Source organism: Schistocerca serialis, chromosome 2, assembly GCF_023864345.2.
Source record: "Schistocerca serialis cubense isolate TAMUIC-IGC-003099 chromosome 2, iqSchSeri2.2, whole genome shotgun sequence".
NCBI lineage: Eukaryota > Metazoa > Arthropoda > Insecta > Orthoptera > Acrididae > Schistocerca > Schistocerca serialis.
In genome coordinates, this window is record NC_064639.1 from 997,759,922 (window position 1) to 997,786,012 (window position 26,091).

The 26,091-nt window shown below is 43.4% G+C and overlaps 1 protein-coding gene across 1 annotated transcript in view; it reads right to left on the reverse strand.

Moving 5' to 3' along the window:
- Window positions 1-26,091, reverse strand: part of LOC126456583 (uncharacterized) — a 454,669-nt gene that overhangs the window by 240,522 nt on the left and 188,056 nt on the right. The window contains exon 4 of the mRNA XM_050092328.1: window positions 20,120-20,399. Coding sequence (XP_049948285.1) covers window positions 20,120-20,399 — 280 coding nt within the window. The remainder of the gene's footprint in view (window positions 1-20,119; window positions 20,400-26,091) is intronic.

Here is a 26,091-nt window from a genome sequence, read left to right on the forward strand (position 1 = left end):
CTTATAAAATCGGACAGCAGGCTGGTTAACCATCTTGTATGCCAGCATGAAATTTTTTTTAAATTTTTGGTCAGTTTATGCTTAGGACAACGGCTCTACTCCCAAAGTGAGGTCGTAGGAGTGAAGGGGAAAACCCTATAGAACAATTTTGAATTTACCGACATTATGTTCCCAGTATTTTATGAATTTCCCTCCGTTTTGTACATAGGTGTGTTATGTCATAAATAAAAGCGGAAATCTGGCAACATTCTCTCAATCTGGTAGCACTTTTTGATCTAATGAGCAAGCAGTAGCTCCATTTGGACATGATAAACTTACGGATAGTCAGAATGTCAAATTAGAAGCGTTTCAGCTGTCCAATTTCCAAACTGTTATTAAATGGGCTACTACTTTCGGCGATATATTACGCCATCTTGAGGCCCTCTAATGACGTGTTGGATACTCTTTCTAACTTCATTGAGCTCATTGGCAGAGATAGTGAGGTGGTTACAATATATTAGCCTGATGCCTCCCTAGTATGAAAAATATTTTGCCTGGTTTGCCTGTTTTGAGAAGTGGGAGGACTCGAATGTCCCCTACCATCAGTGAAGTATATTGAGGAAGTACGTAAATTGGCAGCGTCAGTCATCTTTACTGTGATACATGAATGCACTTGGGTACAATTCACGAATGGTAAGAAGATGCGCACTACACATCATGATAAAGAATTCCTTACCAATCTGAAAATTCTCGAGTTCTTTTTGCGTCAATGTAACATTCTGCTTTTTCATACGATGTACCATGAACAACGACATATGTCACGTTAAACGAAGTCTTTTTGATTTGATGTTTTATATAGAGCAATATTAAGCAAGGGAAAAGACTGTAGGAGGTTATTCTAGACAGGAAAGGGAAAAATGTTGTCTCACAATAGGTCTGGAAACGAGCACTAAGTCTGCGACAAAGCAGTTATTACTGTACATTACATTACACTATGGAATGCATTAATTGATCATTTAATTAATACATATTTGCCAGTGTAGATGGCATTCATGAAGCAGTTTTTCTCTGTGTTTTAGGTTCGGTGATTTCGGCTAATTAGAAGTCACGTAGCTTGGCCAACTCACAAAATCTCGCAACCATTTATCGATGTTTCTGTGAAATGGGTGCTTTCAGGCAGATGAACGGCCTGGGTGACTGCAAGATGTTCGTACACCATTTGTAGAACAACAGATTCTGCACGACTCTGAGACCAAACCCTTTGATTTTTGGCTTGTGGGAGCACCAGGAAAGTGTTGTGTATGTTCAACCACTTGCTGACGAGCGGATTATTAAAATAATTGTTCGGGTAGCCTCTGACGCTATTCGGTTGTAGCCTAGAACATTTGAAAGAGTGAAGCAATCCTTGATGCGCGTATGAACGCGAGTATGGCACCCCTTCGAATATCTTTTGAAACGCGTAAAGTGCTATCTAATGTACCAGCAGGACTTACTACTTGCTTCATTTAGATTCACTGTGCTTTTCCGGACATACAGAGATACGAACTTATTCGTCCGTTTTGCTGTCGGGAAACACCATTTGGTCCCCTTACACAATATTTACCCATGCATAAAAGCCTCCATAAAGAAAGGGGCGAGTCTACAGAGAACGATACTGGGGAGTACGAAAAGTTTTCTATGAATTGATGATCATCATCTCACTTAGTCGAATTTAAAAGTCGCCATGCTGTATCGAGTCTTAAATTCCGCTATGAATGGTATTTAAATACCAGAATCATACTCTGCGCATATCCATCTTCAGACAGACCGGAGGATGCCTGAAGGTACTATGATTCTTTCTTCTTTTTCTTTTTTTTAAGTGAATGAACCCCTGAGCTCTTTCGGAAAGGTCTCACCTTATTTGCATACCTCTTCGACGCTACCATGTGCCACCATCTCCACGCCCCTCTACGATAAACCTGGTAATATGTGAATAATCGGGTAGCCACCGTAACACACCTTGACATAGAATACAGACAGACAGATGTGCGAGAGGATGAATTTCCTCCTTCCAGGTAACGGTACCGACACTGCCAATATATCCATAAGACCTCCTGCTAGCAGTAATCATCAAGTTTATCATAGAGGGTCCTGAAGGTTGTGCATTATAGCGTCGAAATCAAAAACAAATAAACCAATACCACGAAATACATGCATACATAAGAAGAAAATCGTGAACGTCGTCCATCATGTACGGTTATTATTTGACGCTGACACCACCCTCCGAATACTTTTTCCTATTTGTGCTGCAAGCGTCAGTTCAAACCGAACACGAGAAACAATAAGTGCAACTAAAAGGCTATCTATGTTTGGTTCTGAAATAACGCAGAATTTCACTCAGAAGCGCATTCCGAATTCTGGGAACCATTGCACAACTTGTGGATAAATTTATGACGAGCAGTCGTTCCTTTCTTTCTCCGTTAATCTCCCGTTCATACAAAATGCACCATTTTGCCATAATTTACGCGCTAGAGAGTAATCAACCTCCGGTCCAATTATTTCGAACGGTCGTAAATCAATCTGCCGCCGTGACACAGGCTTTGCAAAACATCACTGAATTGTTACAACGGCGATGGACGCATTATTAACGAGCATTCTATTGCCTCGCTATAGCGACCCAGCGCTCGCGAGCAATTTGCGTCACACACGTTCATACGGGCGGCTCGGGAATTTAGAGCAGCGATCCAGTCGATAACCCAGCAGCTTATTATCTAGTTCCTTACAACGCACAGAACAACAAAAGGGTGGCCAGTGCCGGGAGAAGAGTGTTTGGCATATGCTTGGCGCTAGAAGAAAGTGGCTAGTAGCAAGTTTCAGATATCATACGCATGATAAAACTTTTAACGTAGGGGCGGTCTTCAACCTATACGAAGCGTAATCGCAGAATTCTAGCAGTCCCCACGAAAAATCAAAGTTATATTTTTAATTTTAGTTTCAAGGAGGTATAGTAGTGGAAATCACTATGAAGGCGGTGCTCCTACGAAACTATTAGTACAATGTCTGAAGCATAGAGCCACTTATTTTGAATTTATTGTGAAAGAAGTTAGTAGATAGCAGACGGAATTACGTAGTTTCTTTCACAACATGAATAACAAAATAAGGCTTTTGATTTCCTGGATAAAATTGGTACAAAGGCACTAACTGTCCTGTTTTGTTATTACACTGTTAGTACTTTGTCCTCCGTTCTTCCTAATTACCTACCAAATTCCCTTTTGCATTGATTTTTTAAGGCTTTGTAGTTCTTGCAGTGGAACTGTTGCCAACGATTCTCGTATCACACTTTTCAGCTCGCATATGGCCTCAAATTGCTTTCCATGCTACAAACAAGTCTTTAAAGTATTTCCCAAAGTTTTTCCATGGTGTTCAAACCCGGGTTGGATGCAGACCCAGGCTAGACATCGATATCTTTATCTTCAACCACTGTTTGGTTATAACAGAAACGTGTACAGATGCATTATCTCTTTGAAACATTAGACTTTTGTCCCCTACCTCTTCATACATTCTAATCAGTCCTGTCTCTAGCATCTCACTGTACATGTTAGAGTTCATTCTAGTGTTCAGCCAAGCAATGCGTGATTTCCCTACAGCGCAGAAGGCTGCCCAAATCACAACACTTCCTCCACCAAAATTTCTGCTCGTTCTTAACTGCTGCTCTTGTGTCAGATTATGCGAATAGTATTGAAATTCATCTGGACCATTTAAATTAAACTTCTTCTCGTCACTGAAGATTACTTTTCTCATTCTGAAGTCAAAGACATATGTTTTTCAGCAAACTCCTATCTTGCCTGTTTATGCCTGGGTCTTAGAGCAGGTTTCTGCAGTCGTTTCTAGAATCTGCGTTGTTTGCCGCGTGACAAAATACGCCTTACATGTGTAGCACCCATTGGAAGCTGTAAACCGACAAAAGGTTGAGTAGAATAACGGTCTGTGGTCCCAGATTTGCACAAAAGTAACCATTTCGCTGCCTCAGATAATTCACCAGTCAAAAGTGGTTTTGGTACAGACAAAGAACATATAAAACTCAATTCTGTATTGTAATGAGACATAAAATGTGAAATCAGAAAGTGTCCATCGCGTCAGGATTAAAGGCTATGACCTGTAATTTATATAACATACACTCCTGGAAATGGAAAAAAGAACACATTGACACCGGTGTGTCAGACCCACCATACTTGCTCCGGACACTGCGAGAGGGCTGTACAAGCAATGATCACACGCACGGCACAGCGGACACACCAGGAACCGCGGTGTTGGCCGTCGAATGGCGCTAGCTGCGCAGCATTTGTGCACCGCCGCCGTCAGTGTCAGCCAGTTTGCCGTGGCATACGGAGCTCCATCGCAGTCTTTAACACTGGTAGCATTCCGCGACAGCGTGAACCGTATGTGCAGTTGACGGACTTTGAGCGAGGGCGTATAGTGGGCATGCGGGAGGCCGGGTGGACGTACCGCCGAATTGCTCAACACGTGGGGCGTGAGGTCTCCACAGTACATCGATGTTGTTGCCAGTGGTCGGCGGAAGGTGCAGGTGCCCGTCGACCTGGGACCGGACCGCAGCGACGCACGGATGCACACCAATACCGTAGGATCCTACGCAGTGCCGTAGGGGACCGCACCGCCACTTCCCAGCAAATTAGGGACACTGTTGCTCCTGGGGTATCGGCGAGGACCATTCGCAACCGTCTCCATGAAGATGGGCTACGGTCCCGCACACCGTTAAGCCGTCTTCCGCTCACGCCCCAACATCGTGCAGCCCGCCTCCAGTGGTGTCGCGACAGGCGTGAATGGAGGGACGAATGGAGACGTGTCGTCTTCAGCGATGAGAGTCGCTTCTGCCTTGGTGCCAATGATGGTCGTATGCGTGTTTGGCGCCGTGCAGGTGAGCGCCACAATCAGGACTGCATACGACCGAGGCACACAGGGCCAACACCCGGCATCATGGTGTGGGGAGCGATCTCCTACACTGGCCGTACACCACTGGTGATCGTCGAGGGGACACTGAATAGTGCACGGTACATCCAAACCGTCATCGAACCCATCGTTCTACCATTCCTAGACCGGCAAGGGAACTTGCTGTTCCAACAGGACAATGCACGTCCGCATGTATCCCGTGCCAACCAACGTGCTCTAGAAGGTGTAAGTCAACTACCCTGGTCAGCAAGATCTCCGGATCTGTCCCCCATTGAGCATGTTGATGAAGCGTCGTCTCACGCGGTCTGCACGTCCAGCACGAACGCTGGTCCAACTGAGGCGCCAGGTAAATGGCATGGCAAGCCATTCCACAGGACTACATCCAGCATCTCTACGATCGTCTCCATGGGAGAATAGCAGCCTGCATTGCTGCGAAAGGTGGATATACACTGTACTAGTGCCGACATTGTGCATGCTCTGTTGCCTGTGTCTATGTGCCTGTGGTTCTGTCAGTGTGATCATGTGATGTATCTGACCCCAGGAATGTGTCAATAAAGTTTACCCTTCCTGGGACAATGAATTCACGGTGTTCTTATTTCAATTTCCAGGAGTGTAGTTGAATTAACAGTATAATTTTTAAGTTCTTTGTGTTTGAAAGGAATGTGATAAAAGTTAATGCAGTGACCTTTTTTGTTCTTAACTTTAATGTGAACTACTTTTTAAATTTAATATGTAACATTACTGTTTTTTACATTGCGTACTTAAACCCTGCAGTCACATACATTTGCTTACTCTCCCTTCTATATTATCTCAAGTCTTTGAAGTTTTCTTTTCTTTTTTCAGAAACTGATCTGGCTGAGTTCATTAGACAGAAAAGTGTTTTGTAGGCGTTGAATATACAACATGAAGCAATCAAAACGTGGATGTACAAACCATCCCGATTCATTCTGTTACATATGTGGTTAATTCACGACAAGGAAAAAAAGACGACCAATTTCTAACTTACTGAAGATGTCGTATCATTTTTACTCCAAATGCCAATTGGGGGACCAGGATGAAGATTGGACACCTGACATAACTTGCACTAGGTGCTTAATTCTAAACTAACACAATGGCTGAAAAGAAAAAAATGAACATGTACCTACCATTTGGCATACCAATAATCTAGCGATTGACTCAAAATCATGTTGATGATTGCTACCTCGGTTTGACTTATGTAACTGGCTGTTCATCAAAGAATAAGAAGAATAGTATGTACCGTAAACCGCTCACAGCGATTAGACCTGTTCCCCCCGGTGAAGACCTGCCTGTTCCCACTCCTCCACTAGTGTGGGAAGAAGTTCCTAATTCTGATCATGAATCTACAAACGCTGAGGAAGCACAATTCCAATCAAGTGAAGAGGAGCACTTTCCAGAACAAATACCACATTTCATTACACAAGCCGATTAGAATGACCTACAGTAGTTCATGATTTATACTTATACTAGGAACATGCAAAATTTTATCTTCACGTCTTAAGGAATGGAACTTGCTTCATGAAAAAACAAGATTTACTCACTTTAATCAACGTAATAAAGATAGGATGACATATTACCGTATGGTGGGCAACGTTTGTGCTTGTAGTGATGTAGTAGGGCTTAATGACACAGTTAAACATTTCATACAATGCTGCTGAGTGGCACTTGTTTATTGACGCTTCCAAGACAAGTCTGAAGGCTGTACTACTGCATAATGGTAATACGTTTCCATCTCTACCAGTAGGGTACTCTGTGACTATGAAAGAGAACTACGTAAATTTGTCCGAGATAGTTGAAGATACAAGAAAAAAACTGGAAAATGTGTGGCGATCTTAAGGTGACTGTTTTACTAACGGATCGCGAAAGTGGTTTCAGAAAGAATTGCTATTTCCTTTGTCTTTGGGACAGCCGTGCAACAGATAAACATTATACTGTTAAACAATGGCCACCATGAAAGAAATCGGTTCCAGGGAGAGCAAACATGAAATATGTACCTTTGGTTGATTCCCAAAATGTTTTCCTTCCCCCACTACATATTAAGCACGGTCTTATGAAGAATTTTGTCAAGGGAATGGAGAAAAATGCTAATGGTTTTATGTATCTGATTTAAGTGACGCCGAATTGAAAGAGAGAATTTTTATGGTGCCACAAATTAGGAAGTTAATCAATGATAAGAACTTCGAAGAAAAATTATGTCAGTTAGAACTTGCAGCCTGGCGTTCTTTTAAGGATGTCGTTGAAGGTTTCCTAGGGAATACAAGAGCAGAAAACAGTGACATATTAGTGGGAACTCTTTTAGAGAACTATAAAAATCTTATGCAGAATGTCACTAAAAATGCACTTCCTTCATTCTCATTTAGATTTCTTCCCTACCAATTTGGGAGAGGTTATTGACAAACGCGGAGAAAGGTTCCATCAGGACATTTTGCGAATGGGAAGCCGCTATAAAGGTAGATGCAACCCTTCAACGTTAAGTGACTACTGTTGGTTTTTGAAGCGTGAAGCCGGCCACTGTGGCCGAGGCGTTCTAGGTGCTCCAGTCCGGAACCTTGCGACTGCTGCGGTCACAGGTTCGAATCATGCCTCGGGCATGGATGTGTGTGATGTCATTAGGTTAGTTAGGTTTAAGTAGTTCTAAGTTCTAGGGGACTGATGACCTCATATGTTAAGCCCCATAGTGCTCAGAGCCAATTGAACCATTTCGAAGCGTGAAGGATATATGTCCCACAGAAGGAAGTTGTCAACAAAAAGACTCAAACCTCCGCCATCAGCATCATAATCGAGCAACTGAATGTGGCAATTTTTCTGTAAAAATGTACATTAAAAATGTACATTACGCCCAGGACACTAAAAGTGTACATTAGGCCCAGGACACTAGAGTAAGATGGTTTTATGGTATTAAATATGTTACATATAGTCTAAATTTGGTGTAGACCAACCTAGTCTCTGTTTTTAGATATAGGCATTCAAAAATATCCGTAACAAAAAAATGGAGGATGATAGCGAAAATCTAGCTGTATTCTCAGATTCCAAATTAGTTAGGTCCACCATGTTTTATCTCTGTACGTGAAAAAGGTTTTTGTTGTTGTTGTATAGCGTCATTTTTACTTGCTCATATTTTCCGTTCTGTCTATATCGCGTACCCAATTAAATAAAATTATCAGTCACTGTACTTGAGCGGTTCAACTTCTTGGCGATTTGACGATTTTAGAATCCCATTTCTTTATACACACCGATTTTTGCTTTTTCATCACACAGTAACTGTTTCCCGCAGGGTATTCTCACAAACGTGGTTTTTGTACACAATGCGCAATGTCACTAAAAGTGTGTGTTTCCTATCTGCAGTAAGGGCGCACAAGCGCGCACTAACGTCGCATAGAGCCGACTGTCTTTACACCATCCTCTACCACCTGAATCGTTAATGTCTCGTTGTATACTGTATTACTGACGTCAAAAGCGATACTATTTGACTGCAATTGTCGGCATACTGTATCCCATACTACTGTATGTACACTATGCACAAGTATTCCAGACCACAGTGTTTACTTTCCTACAGATATTATCCTGGTCTCAACTACATAACTGGAGTCTTGTAACACATTGAAACTAGTGCCACATTGGCGTAGCGCGCCGCTACAACAGTGGAAACGAAATGGCGCAGACCATTGATAAATTGTAATTCGTTTTCTATATTGGAAAGGAAACAACGTAGCAACAATCTGTGCTGAGTCGATGGGTGCGTACTACAACAGAGTTTCCTTAGATGACACACTCCTCATGTGGCGGAGACGTTTCCATTGTTATAAAACACGCCTGAACGACGAAGAACAATGGCAGTATATCCTTCTGTGAGGAGCCAGGAAATGCAAGGGGAGGTCCTGATGTTGACTGGTGCATAACAATATAGGCGATTGTAGAAAAAGTGAAAATCAGTCCCGATTCAGTTTTCAGCATCTTGCGCAACATTTTGAAGACGGCGTACGTCATCGACCGCTGGCTTCCGTGAGGACCTACACCCATTCGACAAGCCAGCGCCATCGCGGCGGCAGTGGACATCTTTTTTTTTACGATAGAAATTTTTCTATTTCATTGTTAATTGTTAATTAATTTACACACTCATGATTTAGAGCCATTCTCAAGTGCATGTTTAAATGTTCAAATAGAACATATTTCTGGTCTTATAGACTAGTTGTCATATTACAAAATGTGAGCACATATCTAAGATACTGTGACATTGTGCACACTGAGAAACCATTAAACACCCAGTACGCCTTATTTAACAGCCGATATGTCCTTGTGACTTGCATATCATCTCTCCAGTTCATCACTTTAGGTCATTTGATGAACAGAACTGACGAATGCGTATCACAGGAATATATCGGCTGTTGAAAACGCCATTATGGGTGTTAATGGTTTCTCAGTGTGCACAATGTCAAGCATATTATGCATCTATGATGTCTACTCACATCGTGCAGTACGACAACTGGTCGATAAGACCAGAAATTTATTGTTTTCGACGATGACATATCTCTGATATAACAGGCGTATTGTAACATTTCAACATGAACTTAAGAATGAGCGTAAAACCGAAATAATGATTTTGTAAAATAAATGACCAATTAACACTTAAATGGCGGAAATTTCTTTTAAAAAATTCTATATGGCTATGGTTCTATACGAAGAAAAGATGATTTGCAGTGGAAATGTTACATCTGTGTCACGATCATCCAGACGACTTGTTTATTTGCCTGGTCACACCATGGGCAAGTGTGTCACTTGTGACTGCGAAACAGGGGGGAAAAGCAAAAACTGGGACATACATTGACTGATCAACGCGAAAAACATGAAGACCTAATCATCGTGGGGCACACTGGGCTGGTTTTTGGTGGATTGAGGTGTGGATTATGCTTGTAAGGAGCAAACCGTCACGTGAGAATACTGCTGAAAATTCCTGACGAGATCACGGGAAGCTGTCAAGACGAAACTTGACGAAAAGCTGTGCAAGAGAGTGTCTTTGCCACACAAAAATGTCACAGCCTTTGCTGCGCAGGATACAGTCCCATATACTGCTCGTTTGGGGTATCAAATTTGATCCCGTCGCGGTGACTTCTTACTGCGTGATACTGGGCATGCGCTTACGGATAGTCCACAGCTCGTGGTTGTGCGGTAGCGTTCTCGCTTCCCACACCCGGGTTCCCGGGTTCGATTCCTGGCGGAGTTAGGGATTTTCTCCGCCTCGTGATGACTCGGTGTTGTGTGATGTCTTTAGGTTAGTTAGGTTTAAGTAGTTCTAAGTTCTAGGGGACTGATGACCATAGACGTTAAGTCCCATAGTGCTCAGAGCCATTTGGACCATTTGAACTGCTTACGGATAAAGCAATCAACTTAAAGACAGTATGTAACTGAAGCAAGGGCAACATTCTCTATGTTCTCGAAAAAATCCGTATCGGGCACTCCCAAAGAGTTCACCCAAACAGAACGCTAATTCCTGAGACACAGAGTTACTCTCTCAAATTTCGATTGTTTATGCCCTACTTCAGGAGTAGCTCCTTTACAGCAACAATTGTAGTATATCACATTCACTGCATTTTGATGTTTTGTAATCATTATCTTGTTTACCATACATCGTTCTGAAGCGCGATTCGTTTTTCAAATTTAACTGTTTTCCTAATGTACCTTGGAATCGTAATCACTAATTTCATTTGACGACGTTGTTCGTGGCACCGAAAGCTAATTTTAATAACTCTTTTTTCACCAGTTTGAGTTTTTAATTAGTGGGATCTGTACTACAGCTAAAGAAAACACACTACATAGAATATTTCCTTGTTGAATGTATTACTAATACATATAACCAACCATAAGCAAAAGCCATTGTTGTTGTATAATTTATTCTCAGTTTTCAATTTCATTTGTAAACCGACTCTCGACCTTCGAAAAATAAGGTACTATGGCCCTGTACACCACTCATGCCCGCCATCGGCTTCTGCTAGCACTAGTGTGGTAGGTATGGCCCACTGCCAGCAGCTGCGTCTGCATACTTTCTTGTCATTTCTTCACTGCAGTCGAGATAGCTAAGCACTATACGGAGTTCAACACTGGCAAGTTGCTACCGTACTACATTTACGGTATTCTGATATCGTGGTTTCGGTTTCTTCAGCTTATCCCACCTATTTTCCAGATCCAGATTAGAAAACCCTTCAGTGATTGCGCATAATTAACTAAGATTATCGATGGATGTTTCAATATCCACTGCAGGTGATGATAACAAGGTATGTGCCTTACTGAAAGTTGGGAGATAGTAATGATTTAATAGCTTAATGCAGACCAGCCAAGTTAGTACTTTTCTGTTTCCTTTATTTTAGGGTCTATTAGTTTCTCCAGATGGTGGCCTCGACTTCGTATGTATGTTGGTGTAGATTTAATCTGAAGATGCGATACATTATCGCGGAACCGTGATTCCACAATGAACGAGTATCAGCAGCAACAAGTGAACTCTACAACATTCTAGGAGACTTCTACCACGAAAATTAAGAACTATGGATTCTTATTCTGTTTTTGGATGAAGAAATGATATTGTTGCAGGTATTTCCTGAATGACGATGATAGGACTAACGAGGTTGAACGTTACCTGGACAGACAAAATGCAGACTTCGAAGACCAAGTGATGTACCACGTCAGTCATCGTTGGAAAAAGTCGCATTGGAGGTGAGTATCTGGAGAAGAGCTTACACCAATTTTCATGAATGCAATTTGATTTTTTTGAGGTGTTAATTGAAACTTCATTATTCCCTTCATAGTTTACCATCTATACAAAAAAATAAGCTCACAGCACAAAAACTCAGACACCGGAGTACGCAAGCGCAGTTGAATCGTTAAGCATTTGCAGATGGCGCAGCGAAGGAGTCAAGCGCTCAAACTCAGGTGTTCTGCCTCTACGTGACTATAAGGCAAAAACGATCAGTCAGACATTCATGTTTCAAGCGGACTTGTACGTAAACATGGGTAAATTCGAAGACGTGACAGAGCGGCGAAAAGGTGCAACCGCCTTTGGCGTGCCTATCGCTATACGGTGTGTGATGTTCTTGGATTTGTTGGTGTTCCACGGTGAACTGTTCGACGTGTCTAAAGGCAGTGGTATAACGCACTTGGTCACGAAACAAGACCTCGGAATTGTGGTCGGAAAAATGTCCTGACTCAGACGGACCTGAGACGCCTTTCACGCCTTGTGGATCAAAATCGCTTCCAAACCTGACAGGAATTGCTGCAGACAGTGAACGTAGGTGCATCTCAACCTGTTAATGAGATAACATTGCGACAGAAACTGCTTGCGATGAACATTTGGAGTCAGGCACCTCGTATGAGGACATTGATCACACAAGCACATAAAGATGACAACAGCGGATCCCATCGCGCTGGAAGAATAGATGACTGGTTTTCTGAACACTTCCGCCACCTATTACATTGCGGATTGGCTTGCAGAGGTACCTGACTCGAACCCGATAAAAATCTATTGTACATGTTGGAACAGCTGGTAAAACGCTGACGTCAGAATCAGGAGCAGCTGCGCGGTTATGGACTGAAGCGCCTAGAACCGCTCAGCCACAGCGGCCGGCGGTAATTAAGTCCAGAGGCGAAATTATACGATATAAAATGATGCTTATAAAGATTTCTTTAGAGGTGACTAATTTTTTTCTCCCGTGAGCTCATGTCTATGTATTTACTTCCTGATCATGTAAAATCAAACGACAGATCTTTCGCGCCTGATGAAAATACACTCCTGGAAATGGAAAAAAGAACACATTGACATCGGTGTGTCAGACCCACCATACTTGCTCCGGACACTGCGAGAGGGCTGTACAAGCAATGATCACACGCACGGCACAGCGGACACACCAGGAACCGCGGTGTTGGCCGTCGAATGGCGCTAGCTGCGCAGCATTTGTGCACCGCCGCCGTCAGTGTCAGCCAGTATGCCGTGGCATACGGAGCTCCATCGCAGTCTTTAACACTGGTAGCATGCCGCGACAGCGTGGACGTGAACCGTATGTGCAGTTGACGGACTTTGAGCGAGGGCGTATAGTGGGCATGCGGGAGGCCGGGTGGACGTACCGCCGAATTGCTCAACACGTGGGGCGTGAGGTCTCCACAGTACATCGATGTTGTCGCCAGTGGTCGGCGGAAGGTGCACGTGCCCGTCGACCTGGGACCGGACCGCAGCGACGCACGGATGCACGCCAAGACCGTAGGATCCTACGCAGTGCCGTAGGGGACCGCACCGCCACTTCCCAGCAAATTAGGGACACTGTTGCTCCTGGGGTATCGGCGAGGACCATTCGCAACCGTCTCCATGAAGCTGGGCTACGGTCCCACACACCGTTAGGCCGTCTTCCGCTCACGCCCCAACATCGTGCAGCCCGCCTCCAGTGGTGTCGCGACAGGCGTGAATGGAGGGACGAATGGAGACGTGTCGTCTTCAGCGATGAGAGTCGCTTCTGCCTTGGTGCCAATGATGGTCGCATGCGTGTTTGGCGCCGTGCAGGTGAGCGCCACAATCAGGACTGCATACGACCGAGGCACACAGGGCCAACACCCGGCGTCATGGTGTGGGGAGCGATCTCCTACACTGGCCGTACACCACTGGTGATCGTCGAGGGGACACTGAATAGTGCACGGTACATCCAAACCGTCATCGAACCCATCGTTCTACGATTCCTAGACCGGCAAGGGAACTTGCTGTTCCAACAGGACAATGCACGTCCGCATGTATCCCGTGCCACCCAACGTGCTCTAGAAGGTGTAAGTCAACTACCCTGGCCAGCAAGATCTCCGGATCTGTCCCCCATTGAGCATGTTTGGGACTGGATGAAGCGTCGTCTCACGCGGTCTGCACGTCCAGCACGAACGCTGGTCCAACTGAGGCGCCAGGTGGAAATGGCATGGCAAGCCGTTCCACAGGACTACATCCAGCATCTCTACGATCGTCTCCATGGGAGAATAGCAGCCTGCATTGCTGCGAAAGGTGGATATACACTGTACTAGAGCCGACATTGTGCATGCTCTGTTGCCTGTGTCTATGTGCATGTGGTTCTGTCAGTGTGATCATGTGATGTATCTGACCCCAGGAATGTGTCAATAAAGTTTCCCCTTCCTGGGACAATGAATTCACGGTGTTCTTATTTCAATTTCCAGGAGTGTAGTTATACCGTACAGACTAGAGATATGTGATATTTAACGTTCCTACTAAAATAATATTGTTATTGAATCGTACCAACTGAGCGAGTAATTCGTTCTACGCTTGGCAATAGAAACAATGGGTTAGGATTCACCAGTACTAAGGTGCGACTTCGCCATTCGCCATGGTTTGGATAACTATGAGAAGCCGTCAGTGTCTGTTAGACTGATTTTCTTTCTGTCACAAGATTTTCAGTAATATTGTACAAAGCAGTCAAATTCGTTCCCCGTTACTGTAAAAGGTAATCTCTTAAGTTCCACCCCGTAGAATATTACGCAAGATGTTCGGCGCTGACGGGATGTTACTCGCAGTGAAAATGTATTCATTTCCTCACTAATAGTTCGGCGCAGCTGGTGCTGACTTCATTACCACGCCGTCGTTCTTTTGAGGAAGTCGGGAGAAAATTATTGCGTGCGCTCTTGAGGGCGGTCCTGCGCTAGCTTGTAATGCAGATCTGATACGCTCTGGAAATTGTCGTAGTTTTACTGCCAATTCTCCGTGTGGAAATAATCTTGTCTGCAACTGTGAGGTCTTGCATATTTCATGAAACGTGAACACATCTCTCACACTCTCAAATAAATCTTGCATCAACCAAAATTCAAAATTATTTCCTTAACCACAAAGTTATCAAACACTTGCGACACAATGCTACACCAATGTGAAGTATTTCGATGGTTTCAGCGTACGTCATGCCCAACATGCGGTCCTGTTAAATAAACTGTAGCTTTAGGACTCTCGAATTTCCTGACTGAAACTGGAATATTCTAACCTATTACTTGTAACTATTAGTGTAGCTCATCCCTAGCGCCGAATAAGCTGTAGTGGAGATACTAATATGCGTTTAAATCACCACAGCTCTATTACGATTTATTTCTTATAGACAGAATGTCAACGCATTTTAATCCTGTGCATTTCAGTCTTTTCTGATGGGTACTCAAATGACTAATGGGAAGTACAGATAATTTTTGCTTCTAGTGCTGCATTTGTGTATCACTGTTACTCTCAAAGTAGAATATTTATGTTAATCCTACATATAATAACATGTATTTTTCTTTCCTTCAATAAACATTTCTCATCTAAATGAACGGTTATCCTAAAACGACGTATAGAAAAGTGTGAGTGATACTATCTAAAGTATGTTAACTTATTTATTTCGTTTCCCCCAAGGATGTAGTTCCCCCGAACTTGCACTCCACAAATGTAAAATACACTGTCTTGGTTAGTAATTTCACTTAGTGTATTCATTTATGTTGTGAAATATTCTCAGAAGTAAGTAATTCTATAATCAGTAACTACGTATAAGCAATAAAATTTACCCGAAATGTGTTGATAGCTAACAAAAACATTGTGTGTTATTTTTAGAGCTGGTGCGTCCTCCCTTAGCTTAACAGAAAAACTAATTTCATTTGCTATATTTTGGAACTTTGACTGTAAATAGCGTATTTGTGTCTTAACGAAAATTCATTGTAACTTCAACATGTTACAATCACTGTACTCAATACCAGCATTCCCAGAAGACTTTGTACTGCTTATTTACCGGCTGCTACACAAGGAATGATAAATATATTAGGAGGTGAATGTATAGAAAAATGCATATCAAACATTCTATACAACATGAGTCCAGCCTTATTTAATAAAGAGATACCGGAGCTTACAGAGTTTAGTTCAGTGTGTTGCCACACATGTTACCATGGGATGATTTATCGATCGGCATTTTCGTTTTAAGTTCAAGTAGTGAAGTTGTGATTGAGTTCATATAATCGAATTTTTCAATTGTGTATGTAATTTCTTGGCTATTTCTACTGTTTAAACAGAGACACACGTCTTTAAAAAACTGAGTGTGTCGATATGTCATTGGTGCATGGCTTTTGCAATGAAAACGTCTGCTGCTTGTAGAGAATACGAAAAATGATTTGCTAACCGTAGGACGCCAGATTCAAAACTGTTTACTAAACTGGGCGAAATGATGCTTCACGCAGAAGTCATATCTCTTTCAACGTGTAAATGAACGTAGGGTGGATGAAGTGAAGCAAATTACTGAGTTTGTAGAAGATAGTTCTCCAACAAGCACACACACAATTTCACCACGTTTCTTTCTATATGACAAGGATATCGCTGGTATTACGTATGGACGGCCTCTGCCCTTATCAGTACGTTGGAGATGGAGATAAGAGTACACAATTAAAATTTTGTCCATTGCTAATTGCAAATCGCCAAGCTATCCTACTTCCATTAGTAACACATATTCACATTGGTGGTGCAATGATAACCGACATGCCTTTGCGGAGACAGGCAATCAATTGATTTGGCCTGTGGTGTAACATCCTCTGCCAGCGCACTGTTGTCCGAACTTTCGTGAAAAAGAATTTCGAGCATTGAGGGTAGATGTTCCTTTGGCTACGAGGCCCGTTATTTTATTCCAGCATGGTGGGTGCAGAGCACATTCTAGTCAGTTGTCATATCAATTAACCTAATATTCTGCCGAAAAGTACTATACTGTACATTTTTGCAATGGAGTTATTCTTAGTCCCGCAGCCCTAGCAGGACCACGGGACTCTGTCGTACGAGGACGCTACATGGATCTGTCATTAGAAGTCATTAGTTTGAGGCCATGGCAGGGCAACAGCTCTCTGCACTACTTTCCTCTTCAGACTTAGTACCATGGCACAGCTGGCTGTCCCAGGTTCCTCCAGCAGCTCGGACGACTCCTGTCCAGGGGCAGCGGGCAGCACCCCGAGCACGGCACCATCGCCAGACAGGTCTCGGAAGGTGGTATGCATCCCCCTATCATGACCGAGCCAAGTGTCAGCCGGGCCTTAGCAGGTAGATACGCCATCGCCATCGTTGAGCACACGCCGCCGGCGCGGCAACCGCACCGCCAGCTTATGCAGTGAGCCCGCCTGCAGTAGTGTATTGGCGTCAGCATCACAGGGCGTGCATGCAGCCAGCGCAGCAGAATTCAGTGGCCGAAGTCTGAAGCAGTGCAGACGCATCAGTACAAGAGCTGTTTTCGTTTACAGCTATTTTTCTCTGGGAGCTCCCGGGCTGCCACGTCGCCTCCAACACCAGCTCGTACTATCCTGGCTGACAGCTCCTCCACCCTGCTACGGAAGCGCTGTAGTTCGGCGACAGAATTTGCGTCATCGTCCTCATGCAGCACAGAGTCTGGACAATGATCTACGGTGTCAACAAGGTGTGTGAGTGATGAAACATTTGGTTATGTTTTGGAAGGTGTTACAGAAATGGAAGTAGCTCGTGACTGCCATCGTAACTCGAAGGTTACATTGCTCAGGATGGAGGAGCCGACTGGATTATCTGAATTTAAGGATACAGGGTACTTTTCCGACTCAATATTATGTAAAAATCAACACCTATTACTTTCAAGCAGTGTTTATAATGTATATGTTTTACAGGATTTTTGTTGATATCAGATAATGCAGCACACTTTCTAAACAAATTGTATTTTGAATATTTTTGAACTGCTTAGTGTAATAAAAAAAATACAAAGAAATTGATGCAATTTTTTTTCCAAAATGCTTCCTCAAAGTGAGGTACCATTTAATCCAATGTTATACATTTGAAGGAGACCAACTTTTTACCAGATATTCATGACATGATGGCTGAGGCTATGCTTCATCGATTTGGTTGGGAAACGCTAGGACATTCTCCGTGCAGTTCGGATCTTTCACCGTGTGATTTTCACATCCTTGGCGACACACGTGGAACGCGCTTTCACTCGGACGAGGTAGTGCAAAAGCCGATGCAGTTGTGGGTCCATCAGCGATTGACCGCGTTGTACGAAACAGGATTTGGTCCTGTTGTTTCCCTGTGGGACAAATGTCTTAGAACACCTGTCGCAGCGCGGAATTAGCCGAGCGGTCTTAGGCACTGCAGTCATGGACTGATAGGACTTGAGATCAACTTACTTTCATTTATTCCGCTCCTAACAAGAAATAAAAATATAATAATAAATGAATCATCAATTAAATATTCTATTGTCCAAGTAATAGCAATAGCAATAGCAATAGCATCCTCTCTCAGGCATGGGTGTGTGTGTTTGTCCTTAGGATAATTTAGGCTAAGTAGTGTGTAAGCTTAGGGACTGATGACCTTAGCAGTTGAGTCCCGTAAGATTTCACACACATTTTTTGAACATGTTTCGTGAATACTTTTGAATGCATTCAATCCATGATCTCGTTGTGAGGGTATTCGGTTTTCACTTGACAGTTCCTTATAAGTAAGAAAGAGACTTGAAACTTACTGGCAGATAATAACTGTGTGGTGGACCGATGCGTGAACTCGTGGTCCTTCGCGGGAAACTGCTTTACCGACTGAGCTACCAAAGCACGACTCACGACCCGTCCTCACAGCTTTACTTCCACCAGTCCCTCATCTTCTAGTTTCTGAACTCCACAGAAGCCGTTCTGCGAAACTTGCATGACTAATGAGGAGACTTGAATTAGTAGCACCTGTTATGCTTCCAGAATGAAATTTTCACTCTGCAGCGGAGGGTGACCTGATACACTATGTGATCAAAAGTATCCGGACACCTGGCTGAAAATGACTTACAAGTTCGTGGCGCCCTCCATCGGCAATGCCGCAATTCAGTACGGTGTTGGCCCACTCTTAGCTTTGATGACAGCTTCCACTCTCGCAAGCATACGTTCAGTCAGGTACTGGAAGGTTTCTTGGGGAATGGCAGCCCATTCTTCACGGAGTGGTGCACTGAGGAGAGGTATCGATGTCGGTCGGTGAGGTCTGGCACGAAGTTGGCATTCCGAAACATCACAAAGGTTCTGGATTCAGGTCTGGACTCTGTGCAGTCAAGTCCATTACCGGGATGTTACCGTCGTATAGCAACTCCGCCACAGGCCGTGCGTTATGACCAGATGCTCGATCGTGTTGAAAGATGCAATCCCCGAATTGCTCATCAACAGTGGTAAGCAAGAAGGTGCTTAAAACATCAATTTAGGCCGGTTCTGTGATAGTGCCGCTCAAAACAACAAGGGGTGTAAACCCCTCCATGTAAAACACGACGACATCGTAACGCCATCGCCTCCGAATTTTACTGTTGGCACCTATCACGCTGGCATTCATTCACCGGGCACTCGTCATACCTACACCCTGCCATCGTATCGCCACACTGCGTACCGTGATTCGTAACTCCACACAATATTTTACCACTATTCAATCGTCCAATCTTTGAGCTCCTTACACCAAGCGAGGCGCCGTTTTCCATTAACAGGTGTGATGTGTGGCTTAGGAGCAGCCGCTCGACCATGAAATCTAGATGTCTACCTATTAATATTACGACCCTCTTCAACTGTCGGCGCCCTCTGCCAGTCAACAGACGAGGTCGACCTGTACGCTTTTGTGCTGTGAGTGTCCTTTTACGTTTCCACTTCACTGTCACATCGGAAACAGTGGATCTCGGGATGTTTAGGAGTGTGGAATTCTCGCGTACAGACGTATGACACAAGTGACACCCAATCACCTGACCACGTTCGAAGTCCGTGAGTTCCTCGGAGCGCCCCATTCTACTCTCTCATAATGTTTAATGACTACTGAGGTTTCTGATATAGAATCCCTGGCAGTAGATGGCAGCACAATGCACCTAATATGAAAAACTTTTTTTGGGGGGATGTTCGGATACTTTCGATCACATAGTGTATGAGCCGGAAGAAGACTCAAGCTCAGAACCTTTCGCAGGCAAGTGTTCTACCGACTGAGCTACCCAATAACGACCCGCGACCCGTCCTCACAGCTATGGTCCTGCCAATATCAGGTCCTGGGTTCGAGTCTCGCCCATGCACACGGTTTTAATGTGCCAGGAAGTTCCGTCTCAGCGCACACTCCACTGCAGAGAGAAAATTCCATTCTGAAGAAACTTATGAAACAGCCAGGTGTGGCGGTAGTAAAGTAAATAGTGTGGGACGGCGGTACCTGCTGAAGAGGCTATGGTAGACGCCCATGATCTGCTCGGGGTCGTTCGGGACGGAGGTGCCGTCGACGACGGGCGCGAAGGGCGAGACGAAGGGCGCCGCCTTCACCTGGACGGCCATCAGGTCCTCGAGGCTCTGGCGGCGCAGGCAGGCCAGGAGCTCGTTCTGCGTGGGGCAGTTGAGCGCGTCCGCCACCTGGATCGTCACCGGCCGCGGGTTCGCCGTCAGCGCCCAGTCGGACAGCGCCGACCCGCTCATCAGGATGGCGCGCTGGAACAGCCCTGGCGGGGAGCGGCGGGCCGTTACGTTCTGCACAAACGCTAAGCTAGTTGTATGCAAGTGTACCGCTACAAACAATACCAGATAGCGTACAAAGTACATTACATTTTATCAGAAAAGGCCAGCGGGAGCGAGCAGCGCGCACATCAAGCTCACTCGACATCCAGTGAACTTCTGTCAGTGAAATCAGCGCCCACAAAAAGTCGAGGGAAGGTCGGCTAATCCCCTTATCGGAATTCCGCAACTTACCCCGCTGGTAGAAGTAACTTCCCGGGTTCAATTCCCGGCGGGGTCAGGGATTTTCTCTGCCTCGTGATGACTGGGCGTTGTGTGCTGTCCTTAGGTTAGTTAGGTTTAAGAAGTTCTAGGGGACTGATGACCATAGATGTTAAGTCCCATAGTGCTCAGAGCCATTTGAACCATTTTTTTAGAAGTAACTGTTGACGAAGAGGAATGGAGTGCTCGAACCGTAATGGTAAATTTTTTTAATATATTGTAGTTGTTGTTGTTGTGGTCTTCAGTCCAGAGACTGGTTTGATGCAGCTCTCCATGCTACTATATCCTGTGCAAGCTTCATATCCAAGTAACTACTGCAACCTACATTATCCCGAATCTGCTTAGTGTATTCATCTCTTGGTCTCCCTCTACGATTTTTACCCTCCGTACTGCCTTCCAATACTAAATTCCTGATCCCTTGATGCCTCTGAATATGTTCTAACAACCGGTCCCTTCTAGTCAAGTTGTGCCACAAATTCCTCTTCTCCCAATTCTATTCATTGTCTCCTCATTAATTATGTGACCTACTCATATAAACTTCAGCATTCTTCTGTAGCACCACATTTCGAAAGCCTCTATTCTCATCTTGTGGAAACGCTTTATCGTCCATGTTTCACTTCCATACATGCTTACAATCCACACAAATAATTTCAGAAAACTCTTCCTGACACTTAGATCTACACTCGATGTTAAAAAATTTCTCTTCTTCATAATCGCTTTCCTTGCCATTGCCTGTCTGCGCTTTATATCCTCTCTACTTCGACCATCATCAGTTATTTTGCTCCCCAAATAGCAAAACGCATCTACCACTTTACGTGTCTCATTTCCTAATCTAATTCCCTCAGCATCACCCGATTTAATTAGACTAAATTCTATTATCATCGTTTTGCTTTTGTTGATTTTCATCTTATCTCCTCCTTTGAAGACACTGTCCATTCCGTTCATGTGCTCTTCTAGGTCCTTTGCTTTATTTGACAGAATTACAATGTGACTGGAAAATTTTTTCCCCATGGCTTTTAATTCCTACTCCGAATTATTCTTTTGTTTGCTTTACTGCTTGCTCAATATACAGATTGAGCCACATCGGGGAGAGGCTACAACCCTGTCTCACTCCCTTCCCAACCACTGCTTCCCTTTCATGCCCCTCGACTCTTATAGCTGCCATCTGGTTTCTGTACAAATTGTAAATAGCCTTTCGCTCCCTGTATTTGACCCCTGACACCTTCAGAATTTGAAAGAGAGTATTCCAGTCCACATTGTCTAAAGCTTTCTCTAAGTGTACAAATGCTGCAAACGTAGGTTTGCTTTTCCTTAGTCTATCTTGTAAGATAAGCCGTATGGTCAACATTGCTTCGCGTGTTCCTACATTTCTAAGGAATACAAGCTGATCTTCCGCGAGGTCGGCTTCTACCAGTTTTCCCGTTCGTCTCTAAGGAATTCGCGTTGGTATTTCCACCCGTGACTTATTAAACTCATAGTTCAGTAATTTTCACATCTGTAAACACTGGCTTTCTATGGGATTGAAACTATTATACTCTTCTTGAAGTCTGAATGTATTTCGCCTGTCTCGTACATCTTGCTCACCAGATGGTAAAATTTTATCAGGGCTTGCTCTCCAAAGGCTATCAGTAGTTCTAATCGAATTTTGTCTACTCCCAGGGCCTTGTTTCGACTTAGGTCTTTCAGTGCTCTGTCAAACTCTTCACGCAGTATCATATCTCCTACTTCATCTTCATCTACATTCTTTTCCATTTCTATAACATTGTCCTCAAGAACATTGCCTTGTATAGACCCTCTATATACTCCTTCCACCTCTCTGCTTTCCCTTCTTTGCTTAGAACTGGTTTTCCATTTGAGCCCTTCACATTCCTACAATTGGTTCTCTCTTCTCCAAAGATCTCTTTACTTTCCCTGTAGGCACTATCTATCGTCCCCCTAGTGATACATGCCTCTACATCCTTACATTTGTCCTCTAGCCAGATTTATTTTCGATGAAATGCATTCACGAAAGTGTTACTTGTCAATGGAATCTTGAAACTACTATGAAAGACACAATGGCCAAATTACAAACACGGAATTCAAATGTCGTATTTTTCTACTTGACAAAGCATACTTTAAAATTAAAAATGATTTGTAGCTATGTGGCAGCGTAAAATAAAAAGTGGCCTATAGCTGTGTAGCAGCGTAATGTACGTGCATTATACATACATGAGTTCTCATACTTATTGAAGGCCGAGGATTATTAATACACATAGGTGAGACGCACTGAGGTGACAGACGTCATGGGATACCTCCTAAGATCGTGTCGGACCTCCATTTTCTGGGCTTAGTGCGACAACTCGACGTGCGGCCGGGATTCAACAAGCCGCTGGAAGTCCGCTACAGAAATATTTAGCCACGCTGCCTCTATAGCCGTCCATAACTGTGAATGTGTTCCCGCTGTAGGATTTTGTGCACCGTAATTCATGTCGGGCGATCAGGGTGGCCAAATTATTCGCTGAAACTGATCGCAATATTCTTCAAACCAGTCGCATCATTCACAAAAACTCCATCGTTGTTTGGGCGTATGAAGTCCATGAATGGCTGCGAATGGACTCCAAGTAGGTAAACATAACCATTTCCAGTCAACGACCGGTTCAGTCTGAGCAGAGGACCCAGTCCATTCCAAGTAAATCAAACTCTTAACATTTTGGGGTCACCATCACGCTTGCGCAATGACTTGTGACAACTTGAGCCAATGGGTTCGTGGAGTCTGCATCTCACTCGAACCCTGCCATCAGCGCTTAATAAATAAAATCGGGACTCAAGTGGCCGGGCCACAGTTCTTGCAGTTGTCTAAGGGCCAACCAATAATGAGCCCAAGAGAGATGATGCAGGCAATGTTGTGCTGTTAGCAAAGGCATTCCCATGGGTCGTCTGCTGCCATGGCCCATTAACGCCTAACGGATACGTTCGTTCTACATATCACATTGATTTATAAGCTTATTTAACGCATTGTTGCTCGTCTATTAGCACTGACAACATTACGCATACGCCGCTGCTGTAGGTCGTAAAGTGAATGCTGTATGGTCACTGCGTTGTCCGCGGTGAGAAGTAACGCCTAAAATCTAGTATCCTCGGCACGTTCTTGGCACTGTGAATCTCGGGATACTGCATTCCTTAACGATTTACAAAACGGAATGTCCCACGCCTCCAGCTCAAAGTGCCATTCCGCGTTCATAGACTGCTAACTCCCGCGGTGCGGCCATAATCACATTGGAAACCTTTTAACGTGAATCACCTGAGCACAAATGACAGCTTCGCACGCGCACTGCCCTTTTATACCTCATGTACGTGATACTACCGCCATCTGTATGTGTGCACGTCACTACTCCATGACCCTCGCGCCTCAGTGTAAGCTGTACATGCCTTCTTCTCCTACTCGTCCCGTTACATTGGTGCGTCCTCTGTATTTGACTTCAAAACATGGAAGGAATTATCTTGATAATTATAATTAGCGTATCCTTGCCAGGACTGCCAAGTCTAAGATATGCGAGCCTTATCAAATTCTGTGTTAAGACAAACTTTGAGAAGTTAGAGAATAGATCATAAAATAATTTACGTTATAACAATGTTCGTGAGGTGACCACGCAATGCTTTTTCGTGTTGTTTCAGAGTATGCATCACAAAAGCAGGATGTTACCCTCACAGTACCAAGGGTGGGTGGGTACTTTATACCCATCTTCTGAAAATATTGTAATATAGTCAGTTACATTAAATTTAAAATTTCTAAAAACATATCTATTGCATTTAATGAATTCTTATACCAGTTTGCATATCTGTTTAAAAATTTTGAGTTAAAAGTATTCCAAAAATGTCTCCGTAGCAGTTGTCATTTTCCCCAGTGAATGTTGTATTCAGTATTTTCAGGTTCTGAGCCTTACTTACACATTAATATCTCTTTACGAATATGTTTTAATAAAAGTCAACGACAATGAACGAAGTTCATTTTTTAAATTGTTTTTTTGGCGCTCGTAAAGGCAGCAGTACACGTTACTCAAAGTGCATTAATATTGCTAAGAGAGTGCGAGAAGGTATTTTCATGTTCTGGACTCTAATTACACATTAGTACCTATTCAAGAACTATGCTTTCAATATAATTCAACAGCAGTTAACGAATTACGTTCTTTTAATATTTCTTTCGGTCGCACGTAAAGTAACTCCTCCCCCTTCCTCCTTGGTAGTGCGCATTGTGGAAAATTTCTTGGTACTGCTAGGATTAAACAAATAGAAGATCTACATTCTTCAATATGCTTATCTAAGATTGCTGAGCGTAGAGCATTACATCGACCATTCGTGACGCTTTTCTTCTGGCTAAAGGATATATAAGCTGCTGATCGTGCAGCACCTCACTGTGCGGCTTAGAGCGTGTTCCCGGTGGACGACGACTCAAAGGATGCAGGCAGGCCGTCACGTAGTGAGCAAGTAGTTTCCAGGAACACTAAATGCCAATTTCACAGATATATGAATGGATGCAAATGTAATTGGGCGCAATGTTGACTGGGCACAGTTTCCATGCATCCAGTTCTTTTGTTTCTAGTGACCTTGGCAGTTGCTCGGGAGTTAGGTTGCGAGAAAACTCGTCGCTACTATGTTTGAGCTTCATGAGTGCGGCACTCGAGCATTGTTGTGACGGAAGGCAAATCAGTAAAGTGTGACAATGAATGCTTTTACTTGCAGTGGCAACTGCATGCATGACAAGTACACCTTTAATAAATGTATTAGTTCATAATAATTATTTTTTTTTCGCCTTTTGTCTGGATGATCGTGATATCAGAATTTTATGTTCGTTGAGCACGTGGATAGAAGCATGATATTTGTCTGCTATAGTCTCATGTGTGTTCAGTAAAACAAACAATGCTCTTAAGATGTTGATAAGACTAGCTGAGGGCAAGAAAAAACACACAGACGAAAACATTGTGTTGATCATTTCCATAACTATTTCGAGCTGAAACTTGATGGACACTTCATTCACAAAAAAAAAAAAAAAAAAAAAAAAAAAAAAAAAAAGTTTTTCAAATCTTTTCGGCGAAATCAAAGAGACTCTTTTTATTAAATTCTATATAAAATTTTATTTTATGTTCTAACTTCCATTTTAACATTTTTAACTGCGACATCTGAGTGTATTAATCCTTATTAGAGGATTAGTAGCTATTTTGTGGACTCGAGATAACTGAAGCAAATGAGCGAAAGAAATGCACCAGACTTCATAAGTATAGCCGAATACTACTCAGAAAATAAAAACTGTATGAAAATTTAGGTACTGTTATATCAAATGGTTGTACGAATGAACAAGAAGAACTTCAGAAAAATCTGCAAACGTAAGCTTGGGCACGATGTTCATCTAACATTAAGTGATGCAAATTCCTAATAAAATTA